The sequence below is a fragment of the Electrophorus electricus genome, chromosome 18 (genome assembly GCF_013358815.1).
Source record: "Electrophorus electricus isolate fEleEle1 chromosome 18, fEleEle1.pri, whole genome shotgun sequence".
Classification (NCBI taxonomy): Eukaryota; Metazoa; Chordata; class Actinopteri; order Gymnotiformes; family Gymnotidae; genus Electrophorus; species Electrophorus electricus.
In genome coordinates this window covers 15,785,226-15,812,415 of record NC_049552.1, presented here as the reverse complement: position 1 = coordinate 15,812,415, position 27,190 = coordinate 15,785,226, and the positions used below count along the sequence as shown (strand labels likewise).

General features: G+C 46.1%; 2 protein-coding genes across 6 annotated transcripts in view; one reads left to right on the top strand and one right to left on the bottom strand.

Annotated features, from left to right (window-relative positions):
• Nucleotides 1-16,237, bottom strand: part of brinp2 (bone morphogenetic protein/retinoic acid inducible neural-specific 2) — an 88,289-nt gene extending 72,052 nt beyond the window's left edge. Inside the window, exons 1-2 of one of the 2 annotated variants that reach the window (XM_027011357.2) lie at nucleotides 15,909-16,237; nucleotides 15,605-15,825 (exon numbers count right to left, since the gene is read on the bottom strand). The gene's annotated coding sequence lies outside the window, so the exon portion shown is untranslated. Of the gene's footprint in view, nucleotides 1-15,604 lie in introns of both variants that reach the window. The other variant, XM_027011356.2, reaches the window with a different exon arrangement.
• A 5,543-nt stretch (nucleotides 16,238-21,780) lies between these two features.
• The window catches only part of astn1 (astrotactin 1), a 199,646-nt gene continuing 194,236 nt past the window's right edge, over nucleotides 21,781-27,190 (top strand). For all 4 annotated transcript variants that reach the window (XM_027011363.2, XM_027011361.2, XM_027011360.2 and 1 more), the window contains exon 1: nucleotides 21,781-22,687. In XM_027011363.2, coding sequence (XP_026867164.2) covers nucleotides 22,405-22,687 — 283 coding nt within the window. In that variant the 5' untranslated portion in view covers nucleotides 21,781-22,404. The remainder of the gene's footprint in view (nucleotides 22,688-27,190) is intronic.

The window sequence follows — 27,190 nt, the reverse complement described above, 5'->3', positions numbered from 1 at the left end:
ATTAATGGACAATAACAAGTAACACCTGCTTTGCACTGATGAGGAAGACCTCTGTGTGAGAGGAAGAGCTGTGCAGTCGCGTCACAGGAAGCTGCATCACCTCTCTCAGTTCCACTTCTGTTTTAACTCTGCCATAAAAGTCTATGAAGTTGAAGCTATGTAAGTGTGTGTGTGTGTGTGTGTGCGTGTGTGTGTGTGTGTGTGTGTGTGTGTATGTATGTATGTATGTATGTATGTATGTATGTGTGTGTGTGTGTGTGTGTGTGTGTGTGTAAGTGTGTGTGTGTATGTATGTATGTGTGTGTGTGTGTGTGTGTATGTGTATGTGTATGTATGTATGTGTGTGTGTGTGTGTGTGTGTGTGTGTATGTATGTATGTATGTATGTGTGTGTGTGTGTGTGTGTGTGTGTGTGTGTGTGTGTGTGTGTGTGTGTATAGAATGAGTGGTCCATGCATCCTGTGGTCCTGAGGGTGTGGGGAAGGCATAACCGTACGACCCCTCGGCAACACTGCCTTGTCAACACCACTAGTGCACTTGGGCCAACTCTCAGATGTCTGCAGCCCAAATAACCCTGTGAATTTGTGTCTTCTTTGGTTTGCTGTCTGTACAGGGATCTAATGTCACCTGGATAACAGAATATATAACAACTCTGACACGCCTGTTCTATTTCATTTTTTTAGTTTTTTTTTTTTTTTTTTTTTAATATAAAACCCCATTTTTATTTGAGAGGAGTCCAACATATTTCCTGTTGGTGTCACTGTAAGGTTGGGTTTAGCCTTAAGCGGTACATAGCAGTGCTGTACATGGTAGCGGAGCGCAGCTTTAATAGAGCTGTGCACAAAAACGTTGTTTTGCTTTTGCATATTCGCTTTTGTTTATTCTCTGGTTTGCTGATCAGCCCAAACACAACAGCTCTGCCCAGAGGCCTGCAAGACTTCATCTCAGTGTTCTGCAGAAAGCCGCAGTCAACCACAGTCTCTTCACGGCTGTGTTCCTGAAGTCAACCACAGTCTCTTCACGGCTGTGTTCCTGAAGTCAACCACAGTCTCTTCACGGCTGTGTTCCTGAAGTCAACCACAGTCTCTTCACGGCTGTGTTCCTGAAGTCAACCACAGTCTCATCACAACTGTGTTCCTGAAGTCAACCACAGTCTCATCACGGCTGTGTTCGTGATATCCACCACTCTCCTCTCATCACGGCTGTGTTCCTGAAGTCAACCACAGTCTCTTCACGGCTGTGTTCCTGAAGTCAACCACAGTCTCATCACGGCTGTGTTCGTGATATCCACCACTCTCCTCTCATCACGGCTGTGTTCCTGAAGTCAACCACAGTCTCTTCACGGCTGTGTTCCTGAAGTCAACCACAGTCTCATCACGGCTGTGTTCCTGAAGTCAACCACAGTCTCATCACGGCTGTGTTCCTGAAGTCAACCACAGTCTCTTCACGGCTGTGTTCCTGAAGTCAACCACAGTCTCATCACGGCTGTGTTCCTGAAGTCAACCACAGTCTCATCACGGCTGTGTTCGTGATATCCACCACTCTCCTCTCTTCGCAGCTGGGTTCCTGAAGTCTCTTAATCTGCCAAAGTGCTGGAGAGACTCTCCTCATATCACAGCAAAAATAAATAAATAAATAACAACTCCGCCGGCCCTCTTCAGACTGATGGGCGGATTCCTGGCAGGCACTGTCAGTCCCAGCCGTATTTCAGGAGTCTTCAGAACATGGTGACATTTAATAGCATTTTTGCATATCAGTGTGTGCCTTCTGAGAACCGGTGTGTCTCACACACCTTCTTCCACTGCAACCAGTTGTTGAACCTCAAACGCTGAGTGAAAAATAAACGATAAACACACCACTCAGTGAAGTCTGAAGAGCCTTTATCTCGGTGCACAGCTCCTCACGGGGTACGTATAGCAGATAATAATGCACCATAATAAAGATGTATACAGCATTTCTGTACTCAAAAAACCCCCCAACTATATCCACAGAGAGTTTTGGAGCTTATTTCCACCAAGTTCTACACAGGCTTCTGCTGCCGTGGCTGCCTACAGTGGAAGGCAGTGACACATGAGTGGGAATGTCCTTCCATGCCTTCCGTAACTGAGTGCACACTAATCAGATCGCGGCTCCTGGATTGCACGGAGCAAGATGCATATGACGCCAATGCCTGCGTCTGATCATGCGCTGTGAACGCAGTAACAGAAACACTGACTGATCCCTTCAATACCTCATATACAGAATTCCTACAAAAACTGACAATGCACATATTGTCTCAAATGATGGATAAATATATTACAGTGTCTTTGATGTAGTTACTAGTTTCCTGTTACTCAGGTGACTATGGTTACCAAGCAGTGCCTCCTCTAAAGATATCAATGAGTACCTATGAGTACCAAATATAGTTCCATTTGCTAACACCCAACTCTGCAAATCTGGGTCTAACACAATATTAAGTTTTAATAAGAAAAATGAAATATGGCTCCATAACATCTACGATAAACTATCATAAACTATGAGTTCCTGTTCGTCAAAGTCATAATTTAAAAAAAAGGTAAAGACAATTCGTTTAAATGTTTTACAGTACTGTGTTTACTGAACAAATGCACCAGTTATGATCAATGATGGGGACGAGACACCAGGAGCAGCGAGTAGACCTTCCTGGCTCATACACGCTGGCCATTCATGTAGATCGGAACGTGTTCTTAGATATGTAGATGTACAAAAGAGCAGCATTTACATTTGACTCAGATTTGCATAACAATTTAAATGATGTATTTTCCAGGGTGTTCCAAGCCTGCATGCCCTCATTAGGTAGTACAGAGTTCATGTCAGTATTGAGGGTGAATTAAATTCCGATTCAGAAACTGCTTGTATCAAAAAGCCATTGGCCGGCTTTGGCTGTGGGCATTCTGACCAACCGAACAACGAAGCAGCCTAAACATGTCCGACTTTAGATGCAGCAGAGTCACTGTTTGCCAGCGCCTCAATGCTCATATCAGTAGCAATACCCGAACAGGGCGAGAACTGCACTACAGGGAGAGTTTCCAGCACTTTAAAACCACACGCTTGTTCCACTTTATATCCCTTTGCCAATTTCTACAGAACTTTGCTGACTAGTTCGGATCTGTTAAGTGGAATGGTATTTTGCAATTTCTCACATTCTACAACTCTATAATATGTGTGTGCGTGTTATTTGCAATGTATTAAGTGTGCTGTTTGCAATGCGTATATATATATATATATATATATACACACATATACATATATACACACACACACACACACAAAGCCCTTGAGTCCTGGATTTTAAAAGAGCAGCATTCGCAATCATGAAATCTAAACAAGTTCATTAAAGTTGAATGAGTTTCATTTTTCAAAATCTGACATGTTATTAGGTGTTGCTGAGTGCCATCTGTGTTGTGGTGGTGTAGGGAGGCGTAGTGTAGTTGGTGTGTTGGTGTAGGGAGGTGTAGTGTAAGAGTAGGGAGGTGTAGTGTAGATGGTGTAGTGTAGGTGTAGGGAGGTGTAGTGTAGTTGGTGTTGTGGTGATGTAGGGAGGTGTAGTGTAGTTGGTGTTGTGGTGATGTAGGGAGGTGTAGTGTAGTTGATGTGGTGGTGTAGGGAGGTGTAGTGTAGTTGGTGTGGTGGTGGTGTAGGGAGGTGTAGTGTAGTTGGTGTGGTGGTGGTGTACTGTAGGTGTAGGGAGGTGTAGTGTAGTTGGTGTGGTGGTGCTGTAGGGAGGTGTAGTGTAGTTGGTGTTGTGGTTGGTATAGGGAGGTGTAGAGACTCTGTCTGACACTCTTTCAAGTTCACACTTGCTACTTCCCAGTCTTCCCAGTGTGGCATCAGCCACTCCGACATCCCACACGCCAACGGCCGGACCAAGCCAAGCTTAGCAGACGCTTTCCCAGAGAGCTGATATCAACCAGCAGGGAAGCTTCAGATCCTCTCTGCATTCTCTCCTCCCATCTCTGTCATTCAACCTTTGCTAAACTGTTTCCACAGACTGAGGTTCTCTATTTATGCATGCATCAAAGATTACAAGCTCAGAAGAGAAAGCAAATTACGGAGTTATTTTTTTAACTGTAATCAGTCATTAGTTTAATGCAACACGAAGGTCATAATTTTACGATTTGCAAATCTATGATTAGATTCATAAATCTGCAAGTATATTTGTAATCTAAAATTTCCAAGTAAAATCCTTATATCACATTTATGAATCTTAAGCTACATCTTTACAAAGTTGAGTGACTTTCACGCTCTTTCTACTATTCAGAGGCTTGACTGCAGCGTATCATCAGTGCTTCATGGTTTTAACACTTTAATGCTGAAATAGGTTAAAATATTTAAGGACTGAAATCCAAGTGGATGTTATCTGAAACCAAAAATACATTACCTAATTCACAATTACCAAAATAACCCGTACATTACTTAACTCACAATTAGCAAACAGTTCCTTTACAAGTTCTCAAGTTAAGATGTCAAACTGTCAAAAGTATGCACACTAGGGTTGCACAATAAGAAGGTAATGCAGTGTACCCCAGTATTTGAAAATGGTGACAGAAAATAACATTTTGTGACAGCGTTTCAAAACGGTGACATGAACATTTCTGATCCATGTCTATGCTGTAAGCTGACAGTAAGACGTTCAGGGGCGGGGCGGAGATTTCGAGGTCCCTGATTGGTGACTGAGTTCTCAGTGTTTGTTGAGGTCATACGTTGACAGAGAGCGGGAAGCCAGCATGGCTTGTGGTGAGTCAAGCTAACGTCAAAGAGAGACGCTACTGCTGGAATATGGCAGCATTTTGGATTTGTTCCAAATGAAAAGTGAGAACCAGTGAACCTTTACGAACCTGTGTCTAAGATCTGCCTAAAAACAGTCACAAATAAGGATGGAAAGACTAACAGTATAAACTAAGCACCTTTATTCACTTCAGAAATGCAGTTGACCTCAAAAAGCCCCCTGGTCACGGGCACGTTCAGTGTGTGACGGAAGACGTGTACGTTAGTGGTTACAAAACACCTCGCTGAAGAAATGGTGTCATTCCACACAGTTAAAAAACCTTCATTCAAAGCCATGATCCAAACATGTGATTGCCTGGAAGGAAATACTTTACTAAAATAGCGATTGCCGACTTGTATAAAAAAATTTGACAAGTTGTACAACACGTACTGCTGTCAACTGTGGACAGCTACTCACTCACAACAGATATGTGGACATCGGTCAACGCGACATCATACATATCATTGACTGTTCACTTCATCACAGAGACTGGAAATTACAGTCTAAATGTCTCGACAATATTTTTCAACGTGTCACACAGCCGCCAATATCACTGGCGCGCTACTCTGAGAACGGCAGCTGGTTGAGAAGAAGCTCTCAGCTATAACTGCGGATGACGGAGCTGACATCGCAGCACTGGTCATAGTTAATGTTACGGTCATAGTGTCGCTTTGGCAGTGTCGAGCTAAAACTTCAGCACAGCAGGCAATATTGTCAACCCTGCGCGTAACTTAGTGTTCTATGTTAATAAATGTACGTCCCAGTCTGTGGAGTCCGTGGAGTCTGTGCGTCCTACCCCTCGCTCTACGGCACTCGGGCCACCACGCGTTACAGAATAACCAACCGCTACAGGACGCCTACTCCCTCGGCAAAGAACGGACTTCCTAGCGGGAAGTGCGTGGACATCCCCCTGCACTGCCGCCTGGATCCCAGGATATTGGGGAGAGGACTGCGATCGTTATCCGTGTCTTCTCCGGAGAAGGAGGGGAACACCCCCAGGAATTTCTTCGGGGGGGGCCTGAGGCTGTTGAGCCTGGGCCGAGGAGGACCAAAGGGGCATCACAACGACCAGAAAGAGGGCGGTCGCGTGGAGCCAGCGGGATCTCCTGAGTCCCCTCCCCTCAGCAGACTCACCAGTGAGACTGGAAGGGTCTGCCCAAAGCCTCGGAGGCAAACCGCCTCTGGGACGCTCCTAGAGCGGCGGGAGAGAGGAGGACCGTTTAGGGAGGTAGCACGTCTGGAACCGGGGCGTTAGGGCCACGGACACGTCTAGGCACCTGTGGGGATGGCGGGCAGCACGTCACAGCGTTTTATGTTTTTGTGTGGGTGCTATTGTGTGTTTGTTTGTTTGTTTGCACCTTTTGTTTGTACAGGTGGAGCATACCGGACTGGACCGCCCCGAGAGAGGGAGGCAAGCCACGTGCAGTGGGAGGGCTGTTTTGTTTGTAACCACACCTGCACACACCTGCACCTCGTTCATCTAAATGTACATAAACCCGTGTCAAAGTGTGCAGGGTGTTGGTTATTGTTGGCGTAATGTGCGGATGTTTCGTGTTAATGTAAAATGTACTCTTGTTTCTTGTATCCGGCTAACGTTAACCGTTTCGTGTTCCTCGTGTGTGAATCTTGTGAGTGCCGTGCGTGTTCTATGTCAGTGGTCTGTGCGTCCTGCCCCTCACCCTGCGGCACTCGGGCCACCCCATGTTACACAAGCAGCATGGTTGAAAGTAGAGAGAGCCCATAATGAAGCAGGCAGAGAGACTGTGTCCAGCGGTGTGCGGGTGTAGAGAGTGCAGAGGAGAGTAGGGTAAGTAGGTGGGGTGGGCAGGGGGTCTACGTGAAGAGCGATTTTGCGACCGAGCGCTCTAAAGCACAGGAGAAGTCCATAACTCAATACTGGGCCACTTCATCAAGTCTCTGTGTCCATTAAAGCTACTGGCATGGCGAACGCCGGCCGTGATGGACAGGGAAAGCTCGGATAGGGAGGCAGTGAGCTGTGTTTAAAAGCTCTCGAACCGCACCATAAAAAGGCACGGGGCCCCCATGCATGGGGGGTTGCTTTTGTTTCTTTGTGGGCAAAGTGGCAACCTCTGGAAGCAGACAGGGATGCTCTGGAGCGGGAGCAAAGGCATCATTTGTGCACAATAATACATTCCAGTGTTTTTTGCCAGTTTTTAAAAGAAAAACTGGTGGACTGGTTTGCAAAATGACAACATACCTTTGCGGTCAAACACACTAACATCTAATATCTTTTGCATTCTGGCTAGTTCAACATCTCCAAGCTGTCACTTAATACCAGTAAAGCCGGAAAATTCATGCCCGATCCGTGCGTGAAAATCCTGAAGAACGATCTGGGCGGGGATGGATTCCCAATGTTGCTAACTTAAAGAGTTCTCTGTGTGGGTCCATTAAACCCTGGTATTTAGTGTCTGAGAAGAATGGCAATGTTGCTAATGTTTCTCTTTTTAGATCATTCCATATGAATTCTCTGCAAATCTCATTTGTGTAGACCACTGATAAGCCTGCATGGGCATCACACAGAGCTCGTCACCAGCTACGTTCCTCAGCATTAGGGCAAAAATCTGCTTCTGATAAAAGCTTCTCCTTTCAGACATTCTCACCACCAGCCTGCAGAGGAGCAGCTTCACTATCGGCCCAGATGAGAGCAGAAGGAAATGGGAAGCAGGTGTTACTCCCCACACTAATAAGAGAGAGGTGTGCTATTATGTCCCCTCTTGTCTGCAGGAGATGTGAGATCTCGGTGACCTTTTTCCTCTCTACTGATCTCGCCTGATGCTCTGACCTTCACAGGCTTGTGTTTAAAATTTCACGACAATGGCAACACTTGCCTGCACCGTTCACAGGTCCTGAAAAACGGAAGAGGATTGCACAGTGCCTGACAGGAATGTGTGGTGAAAGCATGCCAGGACAGTATTGTTGGTGAAAGTGCAAACAAACCAAGTGGCTATTACGTTCATATTTGTTGTTTTTCTTCGCCACAGAGTTCAGGTACCTTGTTGTGGTTGGTCTACATTAAGGTTCAAACTTATTGCTGCCTATTTCTCTCAGATTCACCAGTTCAGGGCTGCAGAGGCTTTTAAAACCCGCCGCTTCAGTAAGCAGAAGCAGACGTCCTGGGCCGGGCCAGGCCAGCACTAGACAGATGCACCAGCCGCCTCAATGAAGATGTATAGCATGACAGTTTTAAACTTGGTCGCCTCGCGCTTACGGCGGCCCAGGAGGCCGCAGAGTCATTTAGCCGAGTCTCACGCAGGGAGACATTCTTTACAACCCTCGCGGATGACAAAGAAAAAAAAGTGCAAACTCTGTTAGTGGCTGTGAGTGTCCGTATGAGGAATGTGCAGGGAAAGGGGTTCTATATTTACACGTCAGACGTCAAGGGCAGCGAATATCACTCAGTCCATAGCTCCCGAGACTCTCATTGAGGTCCACGTGTCCACCGCTAATGACGGCAAACTCAGGTGAGTGGAAAGGTGTGTGTAAGTCCAGGTGTGCAGGGTTCCAAGCACACATTTGACAGACGGCTCGTAAGAAATCTCTGCAGCGCCTTCTAGCATGTTTTACTTCTCCGCGTCGGCACGGCCTGGGGTGTTTTGTGTCGTAAAGTTTTTGTTTAGTTTTGAAGACAGCAGGTGGATTTCATCACAGGACACATCACAGACATGGGGGGGTGGGACTAGCGTTGGGTTCTGAACACAAGACAGGTGGCCACGGGCCTTCATAAGGAATTTAACTAGCGGGAGAACTGACATGCTGACGACCGTGAAAGAGGAACTGTGTCAGTAGTCAGAGGCAGGGAACATGTCTAGGCTGAAGGGCATCTGATCGGCGGATCTCTGTGCTGTGTTTCCGAACCTTCTGGCTGCTAATCTCACGAGCAGCCTTTGTCTGCCGGAGCTTGGCTTTGAGCGGGAAACAGCTGATAAGCCAGCAACCTGCGATGGTCATCTCTACGGTCCACACAGGAGCCGCGGCTCGGATTCCAGCCCATGGTGAAGGTAACACGAGCTTAGGTGAAAGTGGAGGTGTTTAGGAGGTTATATCCGGAGGGGCCCCTCGCTAAACGTACGCCCATTTAAAATGAACTCCAGTCTTCTGGAACGCCCTTGAACAGGGACTGTTCGAGAATGATGTGTTTCCACCGTCATTCCTGCGTCAGAGAGGACGGGAATGATTAATGCGCAGTTTGATGCTACATACGCGATATGCATCTCAGAAAGTTGGAACATTTCTTACTAATGCATTTGTGCAGGTTTGATATGGTTCGTACCATTAAACCCTCACTGTAGGGTCCAGCAGGTGCCTTCCAGATTTATGGTACATTACACAATATGCCCACATTACCCAGGAAAATGCGTATTTCCCACTCCAGAAAAATGCTGATGTGAAATGTAACACACTCAAGGGGTTAATTAGCTCTATTTCACATAAATTAAACAAATGTCAAATACTTAAAACTAATTGGTAGCCAATATATTGACCTTTATTTTTAAAATAAAACCAGTGGTCACAAATATGAATATTAAATTAAGTAACACAAAGGACATAGACCAAGTAACGCAAGTCATGACATTTCATGATCCCCCATGTGCCATCTAACAGGAATCTGAAACAATAAGGCATAATGCACCTGTCATGTTGCCCTTTTCAAAAACCAGGCCACAAAACGGACCAACTGTGGAAAGTGCTAATTAGACCAGCTACTGTACTCTGTGGTCTACTTTCAAAGTATTAAAGGCTGAAAATTTGAAATTCAGTAAGCAATATATTTCAGATTTAATCCCACAAGTACTTGTCTCATTAAAAACATCACTTTTCTAATGATTTACTGTTTTTTTCTTTCCCAGTAATAATTACTTGCAATTACATTTTTCAATTAATTTCAAATTATTTCAGTATCTGGTTTAAATGCAGGCATGCCATTGGCTAGAAATGCTTCCAAAATGAGAATTCCTCATCTTCTCTCTAAGAAATGATAACACGGAGCTTTACAGTCAACATTTTGGACATAAATCTCTATCAAAGCTGTACCATACGGCTTGAACACATCCCGTTACTGTGGAATCGTGTGAGTGTCATTTGCTGAAATGCTCCCACCTCCCGTGGGTGACTGGTTTACAGGACATTACCCAGAAGGCCTGTTCAGAGGACTCCAGACGGGATTGGCAATGGTGCGCCAAACGAAAAGGGCAGGGGTGTCTCATGACGACTCATGGATCGTGGGAGGGGCCAGCTGCGGTAGTCTAGCTCCTCGAAGGCACAGGGTCTACACAGACCACATTGTGGCACAGTAAAGCAACCCCTCCCTGTCCTACCTCAGTTGTTTATCCATACCGTTATGGACGGTCATAGATCTCTCATGCTACAACCGAGTGCTAACGAACTGCAGGACAAACAGCTCATTTTTTAAGGAGGGAGGTGGGTGTATAATGGATCCCCATGCATTTGTGCCCATTCCTCCCACTGCATTAGCAGACGATGTGTGTCGGCGTATCACCGTGCGGATATTGAAGGACCTCATCCTGGCCTGCATTTGCACCTGTTATTTCATACTCGTCCCCGTGGTTGGCACTGCAATGAGATCTAATGTCTCACGCGCACGCACGCAAATGCGTGGCGCTTTCAAACATGTAAACTAAACTAACAACATGGCAGGCAAGGGTCAGCAGACGCGAGCCCGCGATTCATGTCCCGCGGCCGGGAAATATAGTAAAAACAGCTTAAGTATAGTTTAAAAATCTCATCTCGTCCTTAAGAAGCATAGTAAAAAAAAAATTGTGAAATTCATTTGCAGAAGTTGTAAATGCCACCACGGTCACTGTGAGCTTTCCACACAAATTCCCGCCCCTGATAAAATCTGTAGGTGACGATGTCCTGTGGGTGGGCACTTACCTTCGCCTTAATATGAACACAGTGCAGAGGCGTATTTACAAATGCCCGAGATACGATAACCACTGGGGCACGCTCCCCCCAGAGGCGACCTAGCTGATCGCGTTCCGACCACAGCATGCGCCATACACGTTCACACCTTTGATTAGCATGCACGTTTCCACAGTCCAGATAACAGAGCCAGATGGAGATTACATTTTACAGAGAGGTGTAAACGGAGCCTTAATGGAGCCTGGGAGGAGACACCAGGTTTTGTAAGGACCCCTTTGTACCGCTTATCATTACAAACAGCTGTAATAAAGCTCTGCTGGGGTAGCGTCAATCATTCCAGTTTTACTGTAACACACAGAGATACAAATCACATCAATGCAAATTTTTTAACCTTATGTCATTAATTAGCCACTGTAGTAAAGTTTGGGTAATTATATTAGCTTCACACTGTGTCTTATTATGCACAGAAAAGTCTGTTATATGATGTAAGAGATTGGGTGAGTCTACATGTGTGTGTATATATGTATGTGTGTATGTGTGTGTGTGTGAGAGAGAGAGACTGTGCATGTGTGTGTATATATGTATGTCTGTGTGTGTGTGTGTGTATGTCTGTGTGTGTGTGTATGCATGTGTGTGTGTGTGTATATATATATATGTATGTGTGTGTGTGTGTATGAGAGAGAGCAAGAGAGAGAGAGAGAGAGTGTGTGTGTATGTATGTATGTGTGTGTGTGTGTGTGTGTGTGTGTGTGTGTGTGTGTGTGTGAGTGAGAGACAGAGACTGTGCATGTGTGTGTATATGTTTGTGTCTGTGTGTATATGTGTGTGTATGCATGTGTGCATATATATGTATGTGTGTGTGTGTATGAGTGAGAGAGTGTGTGTGTGTGTGTGTGTGTGTGTGTGTGTGTGTGTGTGTGTGTGTGTGTGTGTGTGTGTGTGCTCGTATAACTGATTTCTCCAGCAGGCTGGCTAACAGCGGTGTTAGATGTGACTCTGCTGCTGTGCGTAATTACCTCCAGCTTGAGGTCTGTGAACACTGCCATCACACAGCAGCCAATTAAAATTCAGCAATGGTGCCTCACTGCTCGGTCGATGGGTGGAGAAGCCTCATATGATTGGCCATAGATGAGTGGGCCTCGTCTTGTGATTGGCCACAGCCACGGCCAGCTGCACCCCGCAGCTTTGTTTTCCTCTAAGGGAGATTCCTGTTCTGGGCCTCTGTGTTCTTATGCATTCTCGAGCATCCCAGAACACTCTGGAGAATTAGCAGTGTGTTCCGGAGCATTCCGCCATCGGCTGCAGAATTTGCATGCTGGCGGAGGTGAGGGGTCATCGTTCCCACGGTGGGAGACCACTGAATGCACGTAGCTTTACCGCGCTGGGTCTCTGCTCCAGAGTGCAGACACGTGTCAGCAATGACTGATTTACAGAAAAGTGACATGTTTTCTAGCACAAGCAAAGTGGCTTCCGATTGGCCACACGGGTAACTGCTAAGTCAGATGCTCCCAAGGGTTCCTTGGCAGTCAGCGCTACTGGCTCCACACAAGCTTAAGAATGGCTTCCACAGAAAAAGTGCAAAGTTGAAAAAGAAGTATGAAGCCAGAGAAGAATGGGCATGAGTGTAGTGTTTCCTCTTGGAGTGGATCAGTGTCATATCTGACGAGAGAGCATAATTGATGTGTCTTTTTATTACAGTGCGTTTACTCAGCCTTGGACAGGGAATTACCCAATCCATTTAAATTAAGAGTCCCCTCTATTAAGGGACTAGGAATCCCCCTTTAAATTAGATTGTAGGCTACTCAAGCATATCTAATGAATGACTTAATAAGCTATAGCATAACCAACACGAAACCCTTCATTCACGCGGCCTGCTCAGTAATTTGTCTCTAATACAAACAGTCGATAAAGATTCATCTCAATTAGTTTCTTTAAAGGAAGTGGAAATGTTTTTTGTGGTAGAAGGACTTGGTGATGTATGTGCATGTGTTACTGGTACGTTTAGATGTACGCATCTTAAATGTACTTCACAAGGAAAAGATTGTTTACTTAGATCTTGGAAATGTGTAACATTTAGTTTTATATTAATTGAAAATGTTTGATTTGGTTAAGACCTCTCTCTTTCGTGCGCTCTCTTTCTCTCTCGCTCTCTCTCTCTCGCTCTCTCTCTCTCTCGCTCTCTTTCTCTCTCTCTCTCTCGCTCTCTCTCTCTCGCTCTCTCTCTCTCGCTCTCTTTCTCTCTCGTGCGCTCTCTCTCTCGCTCTCTCTCTCTCTCGCTCTCTGCACACGTAATACCAATGAGTGCATGAAAAGCAGGGCTCATCAGGGAAACAATTATCGTTGTGTGTCTGTGTCTTCTGGAACAGTCTGAATTTTCCAAGTGATTACATGTGTGAAGTGCCACACAAACAACCAACCTGAGGGGTGTGGCTTCTCCAACAGACCCCTCACCCTGAGAGGTGTGGCTCAGCCATGACAGTAGCATAGTAACATTTGGCATCTGAATATTTTAAACACTGATATATGGTGGGCACACACCACAGTACACATGCTAATTCTGTTACGTGGTATCTATTGTCTCCTCACACTGAAGCCTGCTGTCCGGAGTGACAGGGGTCTCCAGGGGTCTCGCATTCACTAAATGCCCAATCTCCTCTCAGACAGAAATTCGCTCAGTAACCCAAAGTCACTTGAGCACAAATTAAGTGTCTAACGGTAACTTGGGGGTATTATCAAGATACCACAGTTGCACAAGGCAAGTGGATTTTGCTGATACAAGGAAAAAGAAGGAAAGCTCATGATATTATTTCAGCAGGTGCAGCCCAGCTCACTCTCACTTTTTTACTTTTGGGCGTTTGCTTATCAGATGGACACACTTACAGAGAGGTATTATATATCCTGTATGGAAGTCCATGAAACAGTTATGTGGGTCTGCCATTCACTGGGTTTCCTTGAGTAGCAGTGAGCGCTACAAGAACTGATCGATATTTCATTCATGCTTTCACAAGGCAAAAACTGCACATGCGCACGCGCACACACACACACACACACACACACACACACACACACACCCTATAGCCAACACCAGAATGCCCTTCAGTGCAGAAAAGGCAGTCGTGTATTCTTTGAGGGACAGCGAGAGTCTCTGTGTATAACATGTGCTCCGAAGCAGGTGTGTCTACGCCACAGCATAACCCATCATCTCACACGAATTAAATCTCCGACAGTACTGGTGGAAATCGATCGTGCGTTTGGCTGGCAAGTCAAACAGATGAGGCTTTTTGAAACTCTCTAATAACTAGTCCACCGCCCCAAACAGATAATCATTTGACCATCTCGTCCTGTAATCTTCCCTAATAATTGTTCAGGCAAAGCGATTTGAGTAGAGCCGCCCCTGTGCCGTTTTAAAAGGAGCTGGAAATAATACTCTGTCCTCTGTGTTTGTGCGCTCCACGACTTGTGCCGTGCTCCCTCTGTAGGCGAAAAGGAGAAGTGCAACTAAACTAGCATGGAAGAATACGGATGAATAAAGGCTCTCCGATTAAGAGCGCAGATCTATGCCCAGCTAATCCGTGAGTGTTTAAGTCTACTAATTAGAGAAAGGAAAAAAAAATCATCTTAAAGATTTCCAGCACCTGACCACATGCTCTTCACACATGACGTTGGGTCAGGGTTGGCCTTTGTGTGGTCTGGGTTCTTCACGTCTGCCCGTGTGGGCTTTGCCATCTCCAGCAGCATTCTGCTCGGCACGTTGAGAGGTTACGCCATTCCAAAAAGACACAGCCTGAGGTAAGCTAAGGAACACACTGCCAGGAAAATCTTTCTAAAAGCAATCATACCCAAACCAACTGTTTAATCTCAGAGACAAAGACAGAGAGAGAGAGAGAGAGAGAGAGAGAGAGAGAGAGAGAGAGAGAGAGCAGATTTCCATGATGAATAGAAAAAAAGCTGCAGGATATATTGTGGAGGAAGAGAAGCAGCATTAATGCTCCCCATCACCCTGATTGAAATGTCAGTCTGTCTTGTCTGTCACAGGCAGAAGGAGAAAAGCGGATTAATATGCATGTGTGAAACAAGATAGTCTTCCCGATGTGCGGCTTCTCCCCTCCCACAGTGTCGCTCTGCCCACGGATCCGCGTCACCTGCTAGCCAGGGGAGAGGGAGGAGAGTGGAGGTCCTGTCCCACGCACCGCTCACCCTCTCCTGCCCCGCCGCTCCCGGGCGTCTGGCCAAGCTCCTCCGCCAGCACGCGTGAGGCAGGCTGGCTCCCGGTCAGCTTCCGCGGGTCGCGCTCCTTGGGCCCGAGTCAGGGGAAGAAGTTTGGAAGTGAGGAAGGTGGGTCGTTGGGAGAGACCCTTCACTGCAGGTCTAGAGCGGTTCTAGGTTCAGCACGACTTACTTCACGCAACAAAAGGGAGAAACAAAACGCCTCACACACCGCTGACACACCAGCCGCACAAACGTGTCCCGTCACACCCCACGCATCACCATGAGTAGAAGGTTCCACATTAAACTCCATAGATGCTGGGACTGGCTGTCCTAAAATAGATCGGAAGGGACTTGGAGACGGCACAGGGAAGATGGACCACGGCTCTGGGTACCGAGGTGCAGACGTTCGGGGCAACTTGCTTGAAAATGCAAACCCTCCACCATCACAATCACATCAGGACATTAAAAATGTAAACTGCACAAAAACTGCCTGGCCGTGCACAATCAGAGTTGATTTAACGTGGACTGGTTTTAGCGAGTCCAAAGCTGAACTAAGAAGCCCAGTCCGTGGTCCAGGGAGATAAACGGAACCCCATGCTCTGACAAACACAGTTCTGCTCGGATAAGCAGATAAACTGGGATACGTGCAGATACGCGCCGATAACATGGTCTGCGCTGCGTGTTTAAGAGATTTGAGGTGCAAACATACCCAGATTGCGAAGGATGTCTGCACTCCCGTCGGTGATCTGTGTGTATCCGTTCGGCTCGTGAGGGCAGTCAGAGAGCGCGTGCCAGTCCCGGCTCTGCGTGGCGGAATGCAGCGACTCCCCGTCTCCTCCCCCCGTTCAGAAGCCGCCTCCTCCGTGGGCTGCGCCGCTCAGTCGAGGAACAGGTAATCCGTCCACAGCCACGACAATCCGCGCCGCCTCGCTGTGCAGAAACGGAAAGTGATCCTTTCCAAACCCTTGCATCGCGCGCAATTGCATTTGCGTTAACCGACGCTGGTAACTCACGCGCTGTGCTTTGAGCAACTCAAACAAGAATAACAGAAACCAGAAGTTTTTGTTTGTTTGTTTTAAATTCGAATGACTTCCGCTGGTGTGTTTCCAGCGTCAGACGTGCAGGTGGGATCTGTCTGATCCCTCGAGCTACAGCAGAAAAACACTCGCACGAGAGCGTAGATCCATCCGGAGCGTGACCCGCTTTCAGCGCGCAGAGCTGCAGTATCATCCACACGTCCGAGAGCTCGCGCGTGTCCGTCTCTCCGTGCGCTTGCGAGCGTGCCAGGGCAGTAAGTGCGGGAGGCTCGAGGCTGACCTGCACCCAGCGTCCGACCTCGAGAGCGGAGCGGAGCGCGCAGAGAAAAGCGCTTCTGTCTTTTCAACGGGCTGTGCGCCACCCGGACTTGCGGGCCCACCCCCCTGCACCGTGATTGGCCGAGCTGTCGGAGGGGCGTGGCTCTTGGGGGACTAGTACAGCTCAGTCTCTCTCCGATGGTGACTGGTGAAAGGCCGTTCTCGTAACGCTTTATCCAAACGTGTCGGTTTCAGACTCGTGGTGACGTCTGGCAATCAGACTCCCAGTTTTCTTGACGTCTCCAACCTCTTGCATTTATGACAAAGCCTCACATCCGTTTGCGTATAGATGAGTGGCGCACGTCTCAGCCGCGTAAACCAGCCACGGCCACAGGGGGTGAAGGCGCGGGTCGACCTCACCAGCGGTGGTTACACGCGAGCTCCATTGCACATTAGTTCGTAAACGCCACCAGGTCTCTCTGTTCTCCGGCGCATCGTGTAAATACAACAAATAACCGAGCGGAGCAAATGTAGGGATGCGTGTGAAATAAAAACAATGGCGCCAGAAAAATACACACTAATTGTTTACCTATAAAACTACCTCACAGATGTTTGGCATGAAGCACGCTTCAGGGTCAGGAAAAGCATGTGAAGCTGTTTTCTGCCCTCATTGTAGCAGAGACGTATCCAAAGCGTAGTTAAGCGGCCTTTAAGAGAGAGAAATGTCATCTGCGTTTAATGTTGGTTTACGGGACATTTGTGCAGTGCAGTAAATACACGACTAGAGTCAAGAGACAATTAACGTGATCAGACAGTGAAAAGAGCAGTTGTTATATTCCCATCTGTATTTGTATTAATTCCCCTCTTATTTCAAGTGTAATGGTCTGTCCAAGTGCACAGGATAATGTTGTCAAGCTAGTTTAGTAACACCTGGTGCACAGTGTTCCACCACGAGCACTTCTCTCCTTCACGTTTGCTGGCCTTGAAGCAGAGACGATTAAGGTGTAGAAATATGTAAATAGGTGCAGGACACCTCACCAGGAGCTGGGTAATGACATTTCCAGCCCTCATTTGGCAAATCCCCAAGTCGGCCCCCGAATTAGAAAACTTAATGGCGAGCAATAAGCCACAGATGGTCTGACTCCTGGTGTCCCTCTGCTGCGTGAGCCATTGCCGTTACGTGCCAGCGACGTGTTACTCGAGGGCCTCGTCGCAACCCTAAGGAGAAGGTCAGGGTGCAGCAACGTTTGCGGACGGGATTGTGGCACCCGGTGCTTTTGGAGCACGCGTGTCTGGCTGGACATTGGGAGGGTGGGAGGGTACATGAAGCCTGTCCCCATCTGTCTTCTGGAGCTGACACAGAAAATGCGCGCAGGCTGCAACCTCGAGAGAGCGCAAGCTGGCAGCACTCGACAGTCAATCTAGACCTGAATTCTCTGTGTCTTTGTTCTTATATATATATAAAATTCCAGTTTCATTCTTCCAGTGGGTGGTCATATCATTTCTTCTCAAACTCAGGCCGTCTTCCAGAGACCTGGGAGTTGGTGGGTACGGCGCAGTGTTTTCGCTGTTCCTTGGATTGCGATCTTCTGTGTTGAGATTGATGTTGCCATTCCTGGGATCTCCTCCAGTGTGGGGGTTGCTGCTCCCAGTGCCTCACTAGGAAACCACCACCTTAACCTTCCACATTCCTGTCCTCTTTCAGTCCCTGAACATTCATATTCCTTTGGATATTCCCATCACATGGGATTGATATATATATGTGTATATCTATACACCACACACACACACACACACACGTTCCATTTAGGTATCTGGTGGGGTGTTATCCTAACTGTAAGGGAAATTATTTTAGATCAGTGGGGTCTGCAATTTGAAAAATGGATGAAAGGTTAATCAAACTGTGCACATGATACATTTTCCCTCGTTGTGTAGCACCGTCATCACATGCAAAAAGAAATCCGTCTATCTATGGATAAACATATTATTTTAGACAGCTGGAAATCCAAAGACTAGCCATTAATAATGCAGATGAATTTTGTGCTATGCTCCTCATGTATCGTATGACATTATGGCCAGATTATTGTATTAGTGGCTATTTGATCATTTTCATCACGTGGTTTACTGTAAATGATAAATCTGGCAGCAGACCTCCAGTGTGCTGGATGGCATGCCTGGACCCTGTGGTACATGCATCTATCAGCGGTTGTCCTCGAGGTGCTCAACTCATTGCTCCAGAAGGTTGGAGAAGTTCATTTTACTTTCGAACAGAATTTAAAGTCACCCTTGAGATGATAAGTGTGCGCATGCTGGAAACGTGCTTGTTTCTAATAGTAAATAAAAAGATGGCGGTGCCTCCTTTAGCGATGGTTTACGTTTATCGGCCTTTAATAGTCCGGCGCTGGAACTCTCCTGGCAGGGTTTTCAATCACCCTCCATGCTCAAGAAGATTATATTTAGCCCACAAATTCTACCGCTGATATCTCACTGCGTGGCAGGTATTGATAAACCAGTAACGCACACTCATCATCGGACACAGTTACCAGCGTTTATTATCGTGGCATAATCAGGTCTAATGTCCGTCTAATTTCGGTCCTGTGTGTAATAAGCAGTGTCATGTCGATATTCTTAATGGGCACTTTTACTGAATTGGAGTCAGAGTTCACTTACAATGACACTGGATGTTACTAGGGCAACACGGAGCTCCACTTTCATCTGTAACCTTGTTTTCTATCGTCTAAGGGATGTTTGGGGCATTTGCAGTGCCCATGTTCAGCAGACGGTGGATCCAACACTGTTTGAAAAGGAGGAAGCTTAGAGATCTGGCTTGTAGAAGCTGTTCACATGGAGCTGGTGTGTGTGTGCCTGCACGTTTGTGTGTGTGTGTGTGTGTGTGTGTGTGTGTGTGTGGGTCGTATTTTAAGTGTTCATGCTAGGAAGGACACGTGCTTGCAGAAAACAACACCTCAGAGAATTTCCTTATTCAGAGTGAAAATGTTAGTCATTTGTGTGAGAGAGCACACAAATAAAGAAGAGGTCAGTCATACGCTGTAATGCTTTCGCAACTCTATGTTCTCTTTAACTTTGACCAAACTTTTAATTAGAGATGGAATACAACAATTTGGAGAAGCATTGAAACCACAGAGTGACAGCACTGTTAAGGGCTTCCAAAAATGTGTGTATGTGTGTATCTATGTGTGTGTGTGTGTGTGTGTGTGTGTGTGTGTGTATTTCAGGTAGACCTAATGTACGACAACTAAAATTCCAGTGTAACAGCATCACAGGTCACACCTCGACACACTGAGTGAATTTCTCAGAAAAACAGATTAGACTTAATGCATCATCGCAGATTTTAGAGTGAAACGTCCTTCCATCAAGGAACAAAAAAGCACATTTGAGCACAGAGAGAAAATGCAATAAAAAATTCTTGCTGTGGTTTAATAATTGTTTGATACAGATTTATAAATGCCTTTCTCTTAAATTGATCATAGAAGGCAATGTGGAATCTGTTAGGTTAAAACTAAACATAAATAAATATCTGATAGTGGTGTCTGAGAGACAAAAGGCTATTAAATCTTCTTATACTGCACTTATTGTCCCTAAATCCATGGTGCCTTTCCAGCAGCAGGTGAGGAGTCGTGTTTATCATCTCTGCCAGTGCCTCTCCCGGTGGTACCTGCATTATGCCTGCGTTTCTTTTAGTCAGCTTCTAAACATATCCCATAAGCCCCATCAGAATGGAGACTGGAGCTGTTTTCACCACTGAATGCAATGCACATCCTTATTTTGCCCTCTGCATCAGTAAAAGTGTTTGTGCAACTGCAGTATAAACACTATAAGAGTTCTGCTCAGTGGTGAGTAATAATGAAATAAGTTACTGAATGATACTGACTGAGAGTTACAGGACTGAGTGAGTTTGTTATTACTGACTGATAGTTAGAGGAACAGACTGAGTGTGTTATTACTGACTGATAGTTACAGGACTGAGTGAGTGTTATTACTGACTGATAGTTACAGGACTGACTGATAGTTGTGGGACTGACTGAGTGTGTTATTACAGACTGATGTGTGTGTGTGTGTGTGTGTGTGTGTGTGTGTGTGTGTGTGTGTGTGTGTATTTCAGGTAGACCACACTCGCACTCACACACACACACACACACACACACACACACACACACACACACACACACACACACACACACACACAGACACACACTCACACTCACACACACACACACACATAAAATGAGTCACTTAGGACTTTTTAAGTACCTGAATATCATTTGAAGTACAGTACACATGTCTGTATTTGCAATTGCATATTGCACAGTTTCCTTCACCAAACAAACACCTGCTGTACAAACAGTGAGAGATTTAGAGCCGAAGGAAGTGGCACTCAACCCAAATGCGGTGTTTCCTCAGGATTCTCCCACACCTCCTTTTTCCAATCTGGATTTTTTTTTTTTCAATCGGATTTTTGGCAAAATAACTACAGGGTGTGGAGTGTCTGCTTAGCCAATGGACAATCCACTTCTGCAGCTAAAATCACGACGTAGCTTTTGGTCTTCAGCATTCTGTATGTTCAGAAATGTGCGCAGTTGACACACAGGAGATAGCTGTATCCATGGAAATATGGAAGCCTGGCTGTGATTACTAACAATAATCTGAACAAACCAGTATGCAGAAAAACACCTGGCATGACACGTGGCACAACACCTGAGAGCAGCAGGGCAGAGGTGAGCTACAATATTGGCACTCATGCTGGCGCTCTGCTGTGCCATAAGCCAGTGGCGGCCGAGGGAACCCCACGCTGTGCTGTCCTGCTCTTCCACTGGGATTCCCGCACATGGTCAAACCAGACCTTTGTTGGTTCTTCCTTGGTCATCTGGTCAGGTTTTTAGCCGTGATGGCAGACGGTGCTACCTGGGCAAGGGTGTGGAAGCAGAGTCAAACTTTCCAGACCAAGATTATCTTAGATTCTGGAAAAGAAACTGTACGTGCTGGAAAATTACGGTAAATTAGGGGGGAAATATTTTTTAAACTAACAGACTGAAAAAATTCCTTGATTCTGTATTCCTTAATTTTTAATGAAACTTTATTTTTATTGTGGCAGCTTCTTTTAAAAACCTCACTCTGTTTTTTTTCCATAATATTTTAAGTAAAAGAGTGGGAGGGACACGTTTCTCACACAATCATCTCAGCTCTTTCAAGCAACCGTGCTATTACCTTTGGAAAAGAGGTTCATACCACTCGAGAACAAGAACCCGGCGAGCCTGGAGCCCACGCAGGACTTGGGGAGCGGGGACAGGCTCTCTCCCCACGGCTCAATCAGGGGCGGGTCAAAGCCCCAACGTGTATCCCGTGTCTCCTTCATCACAAACGCCACTCAGTTCGCTAAAGTCTTTCTTCGGTGCTGGAGCCCGAACGGGACTTCACAGAGAGATCATTGGGGCCTGCGCGTCTTCGTCCTCAGACCTGCACCCGCAGTTGCGGTGAAGGGATTCTCGCGCCTGTGCTCCACTACGTTCAGATATAAATCAGACGCACGCGGGTTTTTTTTGTTTGTTTGTTTTTTTTTTTTTTAGAATAATTATTCTTTTAATTTTTTCCTCGCACATATTCCACCCTCGTCCATTTAAAAAAACCAGACATGTTCATGTATTTTTATCGCGTTTATTTAACAACGATATCGAGTTGTTTGCATTCATTCAGCATTGCATAACGCTAGAATCGGACCACTTTAGATGTAAGATAAGAATTTTAGCACACGACTAAAGACAATCATTAACGTTTAAAAAAACCCACCATATGAATATACTGAAGTTATGATTTGGGCAGAATAACATTCACACCGTGGGCCTATTTTGCTCAGGCATATCATCTGCGTGCAGTAGTGGTGCACTTACTAATGGGAGCCCAGTGCAACAAGGCAGATCTGTTCACGCGGCTGGATGTGGACAAGAACAGCGTCTAACGTGGCGATGCTGCGTCTCCGTCGCCAGTAATCTCGAAACCGCGCAGCAATATAAAACCGTCAGGGATGTTCTGACCCGTATCGGACCGCAGAGGAGTCCAAACGCGGCGTTAGGCATTCGTGTCGACTCTGACCGCAGTCCCGGAAATTTGTGCTTTGCCAGCGCATTGCCTCGCGCGTCTTCCTCCCGCAGCCTGCGCGCCACCGACTGCAGCTGCCTCGGATCGGCACGCGGATAAAATGGGTCCCCGCGCGCGTTCGTTAATCGCCGTCGTCTGGATGTTGCTGCTGAACGATATTCGGTGTCTGAACGGCGACGAAGACCAGGTTCAAGACACGGAGTGCAAGATGAAGAGCGTTACCGTATCCGCCCTGCCGTTCCTGAGGGAGAATGACCTGAGCATCATGCACAGCCCGTCGGCCTCCGAGCCCAAGCTGCTGTTCTCCGTCCGGAACGATTTCCCTGGCGACATAGTCGTGGTTGACGACCTGGAAAATACCGAGCTGCCTTACTTCGTGCTGGGTATGTGTGGTCATATCTCGACACGCTCCGTACCGACGCGTGTATCAGACGTAGGCCTTCTTCGTAGCTGCATCGTTGCTAAACGATAACAACAATAAGAGTTTCACGGGCCCTGCTAACACGCAGCCTGTCCCGGTAGACGCACAGAGGCGCGCTAACGTGGCCGCCGAGACATTGACACGCTGCTCATCTGGGTTACTACATTGTTTGCAGCCTCGCGGGCTGTGAGCCATTAGTAAGATTCTGAGTTTGAAGTGTTCAGCCTCCGTGGACGGTTTGATTTAAATAAAATTAAGAATCAAATTCGTTAGGTGTCTTCAAAAATAACACACTTTAGAAGTGGTCCGTTAAGTATAATAATGCGATGTAGCTTATTTCTACTTTTACACAAACCTAAACGTCATAAATTATGTATTTTTTATGTTATTCAAACAAACCACCCATTTGGTATTAATCAGTAAATCATTCATTGTTTATTGTCGTTTAACAGTAACATTAAAGGTGTCAGAATGGCCACTGAAATGTGGAGTGGGACTCTTACAAAAGTCTTGTTTTGGAAATTAAATGACATCTCCACACCCTTCTCCTAGTGCTCGTACAACCTCATGTAAAGCTCCACAGCTCCTCCGCTTGAATTAACATGACAATATATGACAACATTGTTTCGGTTGTGTTTTTTTATAACACGGGCAGTTATATATTTCCTTACCGCCGCGTTACTTTCTGTGAAGCTTGGCCGCTGTCCATGGTGCTGATGTCCCGCCCGCCTGTCGTTCATGCAGTGGTGCAAAATAAAACGCGCATCCACGTACATTACTGCAGGCAGTCACTGCAACAATGTACATATTTCTATAAAGTGTGTATTGTGCTTGTGTAGTCCATTCCTGAGAAAGTCTGACGGGTGTGTTGGGCCTAACTGGTTTGCTTGACTGTGCCATAAGGTTACATATCACACTTTATTGACCCGTCCTAACAAATCCGTAGTCAGAAATAAATAGATATAAAACTTGAAGTGCTCTTGTTAAAAGGGGAGGAACTGGTGAGTGCAGTGACAGAGAGAGAGAGTTGTGACACGCTTGTCTGTCTGCTGTTGGACTACAACAGAGACGTTTTGGTGATACTGCCTTTAACACATTCTGTGTAAGTGATCTGTGACTGAGTACAAAATATTTCTGTTCCAGTTGGTCTCCTTGGTGACCAAAAGCTTGATGTTTATGCTTTGTTTACTTTGGTATGTTCTAAAGTGTTTTCGATGGCCAGTTTTGGTTGGTTAGTGTAACTATTATGTGTTTTACAGTACATGAAAATATCTAAAGGTAGGAAACCAGACAGTGAAGAAGCTCAGCTTCTGTTTTAATACAACTGTCATGTTTTATAGTCTGTGAATGCTTTAAAACAACCGTCATGTTTTATAGTCTGTGACGCTACAGATTTTAAATCAGTTTGCTGAATCATATAGACATGCCAAAAGTGTGAGCTGATAAAACTAATTTATTATTAAAACTGAAGTCTGATGTTGCAAGTAATTATTTGAAGTTCCCTTCCCTAACCAACCAAACCTTTAATAAAACACTTCACAAGGGACCCAACTTGCAGTTTGAATGTAAGCACTTTCAGTGATATTGGGATGCAAGTGTTCCTGAATATTTATAACAAGAAATCCCAGGAGTTAAAAAGAAATAGTGTCAGCACGTAACTAGTTACAGCTTCAGTTTGTTAAGGCTGTATAGTGTCAGCACGTAATAGTTAGAAGTTCAGTTTGTTAACATTGTATAGTGTCATCACGTAACTAGTTAGAACTGTTTGCTAACCCTGTATAGTGTGGCTGTATTTTCCATTGCATACAGGTCTCAGTATTCCAGCATTTAAAAACTTTTAAAAAACCAGCTTGAAAAATACTATGTGGGATATTAAGTGCTGTAATTTGCTCTTACTTTCACAGCTCAAATACTGTGTAATATTAGTTTAGAAACTCTTGAGTGTTTAGAAGCTAAGAAGAATAATTCTTATCCACAGTGTGTGCGATGTTGAATTTTGCAGGTTATTTGTGTGTCCGCATGAGTGTTTATTTTTCTCTGTTCCTTTGCTTGTACAATATTGGAGGATTTTGGGGTCAATTCTCCATATTTAAACAAGCTATAAGATGTCTTATGTTTTTGCTGTAATGTGAAGACCATGGTAAGTTGGAGCAGACATTCATGGTTTTCCTAGCCTAGTGCCTGTGTTGGTGTGGAGTTTTCCTAGCCTAGTGCCTGTGTTGGTGTGGAGTTTTCCTAGCCTAGTGCCTGTGTTGGTGTGGTATTTTCCTAGCCTAGTGCCTGTGTTGGTGTGGAGTTTTCCTAGCCTAGTGCCTGTGTTGGTGTGGCGTTTTCATAGTCTAGTGCCTGTGTTGGTGTGGGGTTTCCCTAGCCTAGTGCCTGTGTTGGTGTGGAGTTTTCCTAGCCTAGTGCCTGTGTTGGTGTGGTGTTTTCCTAGCCTAGTGCCTGTGTTGGTGTGGAGTTTTCCTAGCCTAGTGCCTGTGTTGGTGTGGAGTTTTCATAGTCTAGTGCCTGTGTTGGTGTGGGGTTTCCCTAGCCTAGTGCCTGTGTTGGTGTGGAGTTTTCCTAGTCTAGTGCCTGTGTTGGTGTGGAGTTTTCCTAGCCTAGTGCCTGTGTTAGTGTAGCGTTTTCCTAGCCTAGTGCCTGTGTTGGTGTGGCGTTTTCCTAGTCTAGTGCCTGTGTTGGTGTGGGGTTTCCCTAGCCTAGTGCTTGTGTTGGTGTGGAGTTTTCCCTAGCCTAGTGCCTGTGTTGGTGTGGAGTTTTCCCTAGCCTAGTGCCTGTGTTGGTGTGGAGTTTTCCCTAGCCTAGTGCCTGTGTTGGTGTTGAGTTTTCCCTAGCCTAGTGCCTAGTGCTTAGGGCCTGTGTGGATGGGTTGTGGTTGTTTTGTATTGATCAACACCTACTGCTCACTTTTTTCTGATGCAGAGCTTCACGTGAAATGACCTTGCAGGGCAACAGTTCCACGCCAGCATGTGTCTAGAAGATGCCACAATGCAGGAGGTGTGGTTTGCACCGTGTGTGGCTTGAACACTGGGGAAATACTGTAAAAATGACCTGCAGCCCACTGGTTTTGCACGCATGCTCACTGGTAATGTAACGGTGTCCTCCAGCACACACAACATTTGTGATGTTGTGTGTGTCACAAATAAACGACTCAGAATGGGAACGTGCACGAACGAAGCTACTCCACCTCTAGCATGGTACAGACGTGAACGTCCACTGCACAGCAGCTTGCGTGGGTCGGAATAGTTTTGACCTTCAGTGCTGATCTTCAGCTGTATTCATAGGCACGTCGGGCTGTGATTTACACGCCAAGACCTCCTGCATCAGAAAGCGCCGTATGGTGTCGGATCAAACACACCTACTGTACCGTGGCCCCTTGCACGGTGGCAATTTGCATGCATTGGATTTAATATAATGACCAAGATGGATCGGCCATTAAAGGGGGAGTAACTTCAGGTCTCGGAGATGGATGTTGCCCCAGGTGCTGGCACTTCCTACCTGCTCTCTGTTGCCTTGTTCTGCCATTATTAATGTAGTGTTTACAGAGTAACCACAAGTATTTGAACAAGCTATTTTTAATTAGGTACATTAGAGTAATTGGTTCAACAGTCTACACACACACACACACACACACACACACACACACACACGCATGTGTGTGCATTCGCGCATGCCCGTTCACTCAAACACACGCGCACAGACACACACAAGCACATTCAAAAACAGGCCGGCGAGACCTCTGTAGTTATTTAGCTATACTTTTGAATGGAAAATTTTTTCCAAATAGAATTTTAATCCATTTCAGCAAAATGAACAGGTGTAATGGAATCGCTGAAGATGCCAAGACTTCCTGGACTGCCTCGGCTCTTTTTTTTATGTCTCTGTCTACATTATTGTCACAAGCCGAGTAATAAAACCTGAGCATGATGGACTAGCCCTGTCTGCACCCCTCCCAACAATGGTACTGGCTTTTAGAGCCCAGGCTGGCTGAGTTCGTTTGTCAAGGCTGTGGAGAGAGAAAGAGAGAGAGAGAGAGAGAGAGACTGCAGACTGGGCTGTTGCCATAGGAACAGGAGCCAGTACTGGGATGGTACCTTAAAGAGAGGTGACGTTACAACAGCCCCACCATCTCCCCAGAGAAGCACTGCTACTAGAGTGTGTCTCGAGACAGCCTAATGGAAATCCAGCACCGGCTTGGCATCTCACTCCCTGCAAAACCCGTCAGCTCCAGCTGTCGTGCCGACGGTGGTCTCAGCTGACCCGTGACGGTTTACTTCAGATTACTCTCCAAATCTTCCTTCTTCACTCGGAGTCTTGATTAGGAATCAGAAATGCCTTTTTTATCGCAAATCTCACCGATGTCCTTATAAGCTTCTTTTGTTTTTTGATGATATTAAAATGGCGGAGCTGAGTCCCTTTTGCGCGGGTACCATGCTGCACTGCAATGCCTGTGATGCCCATA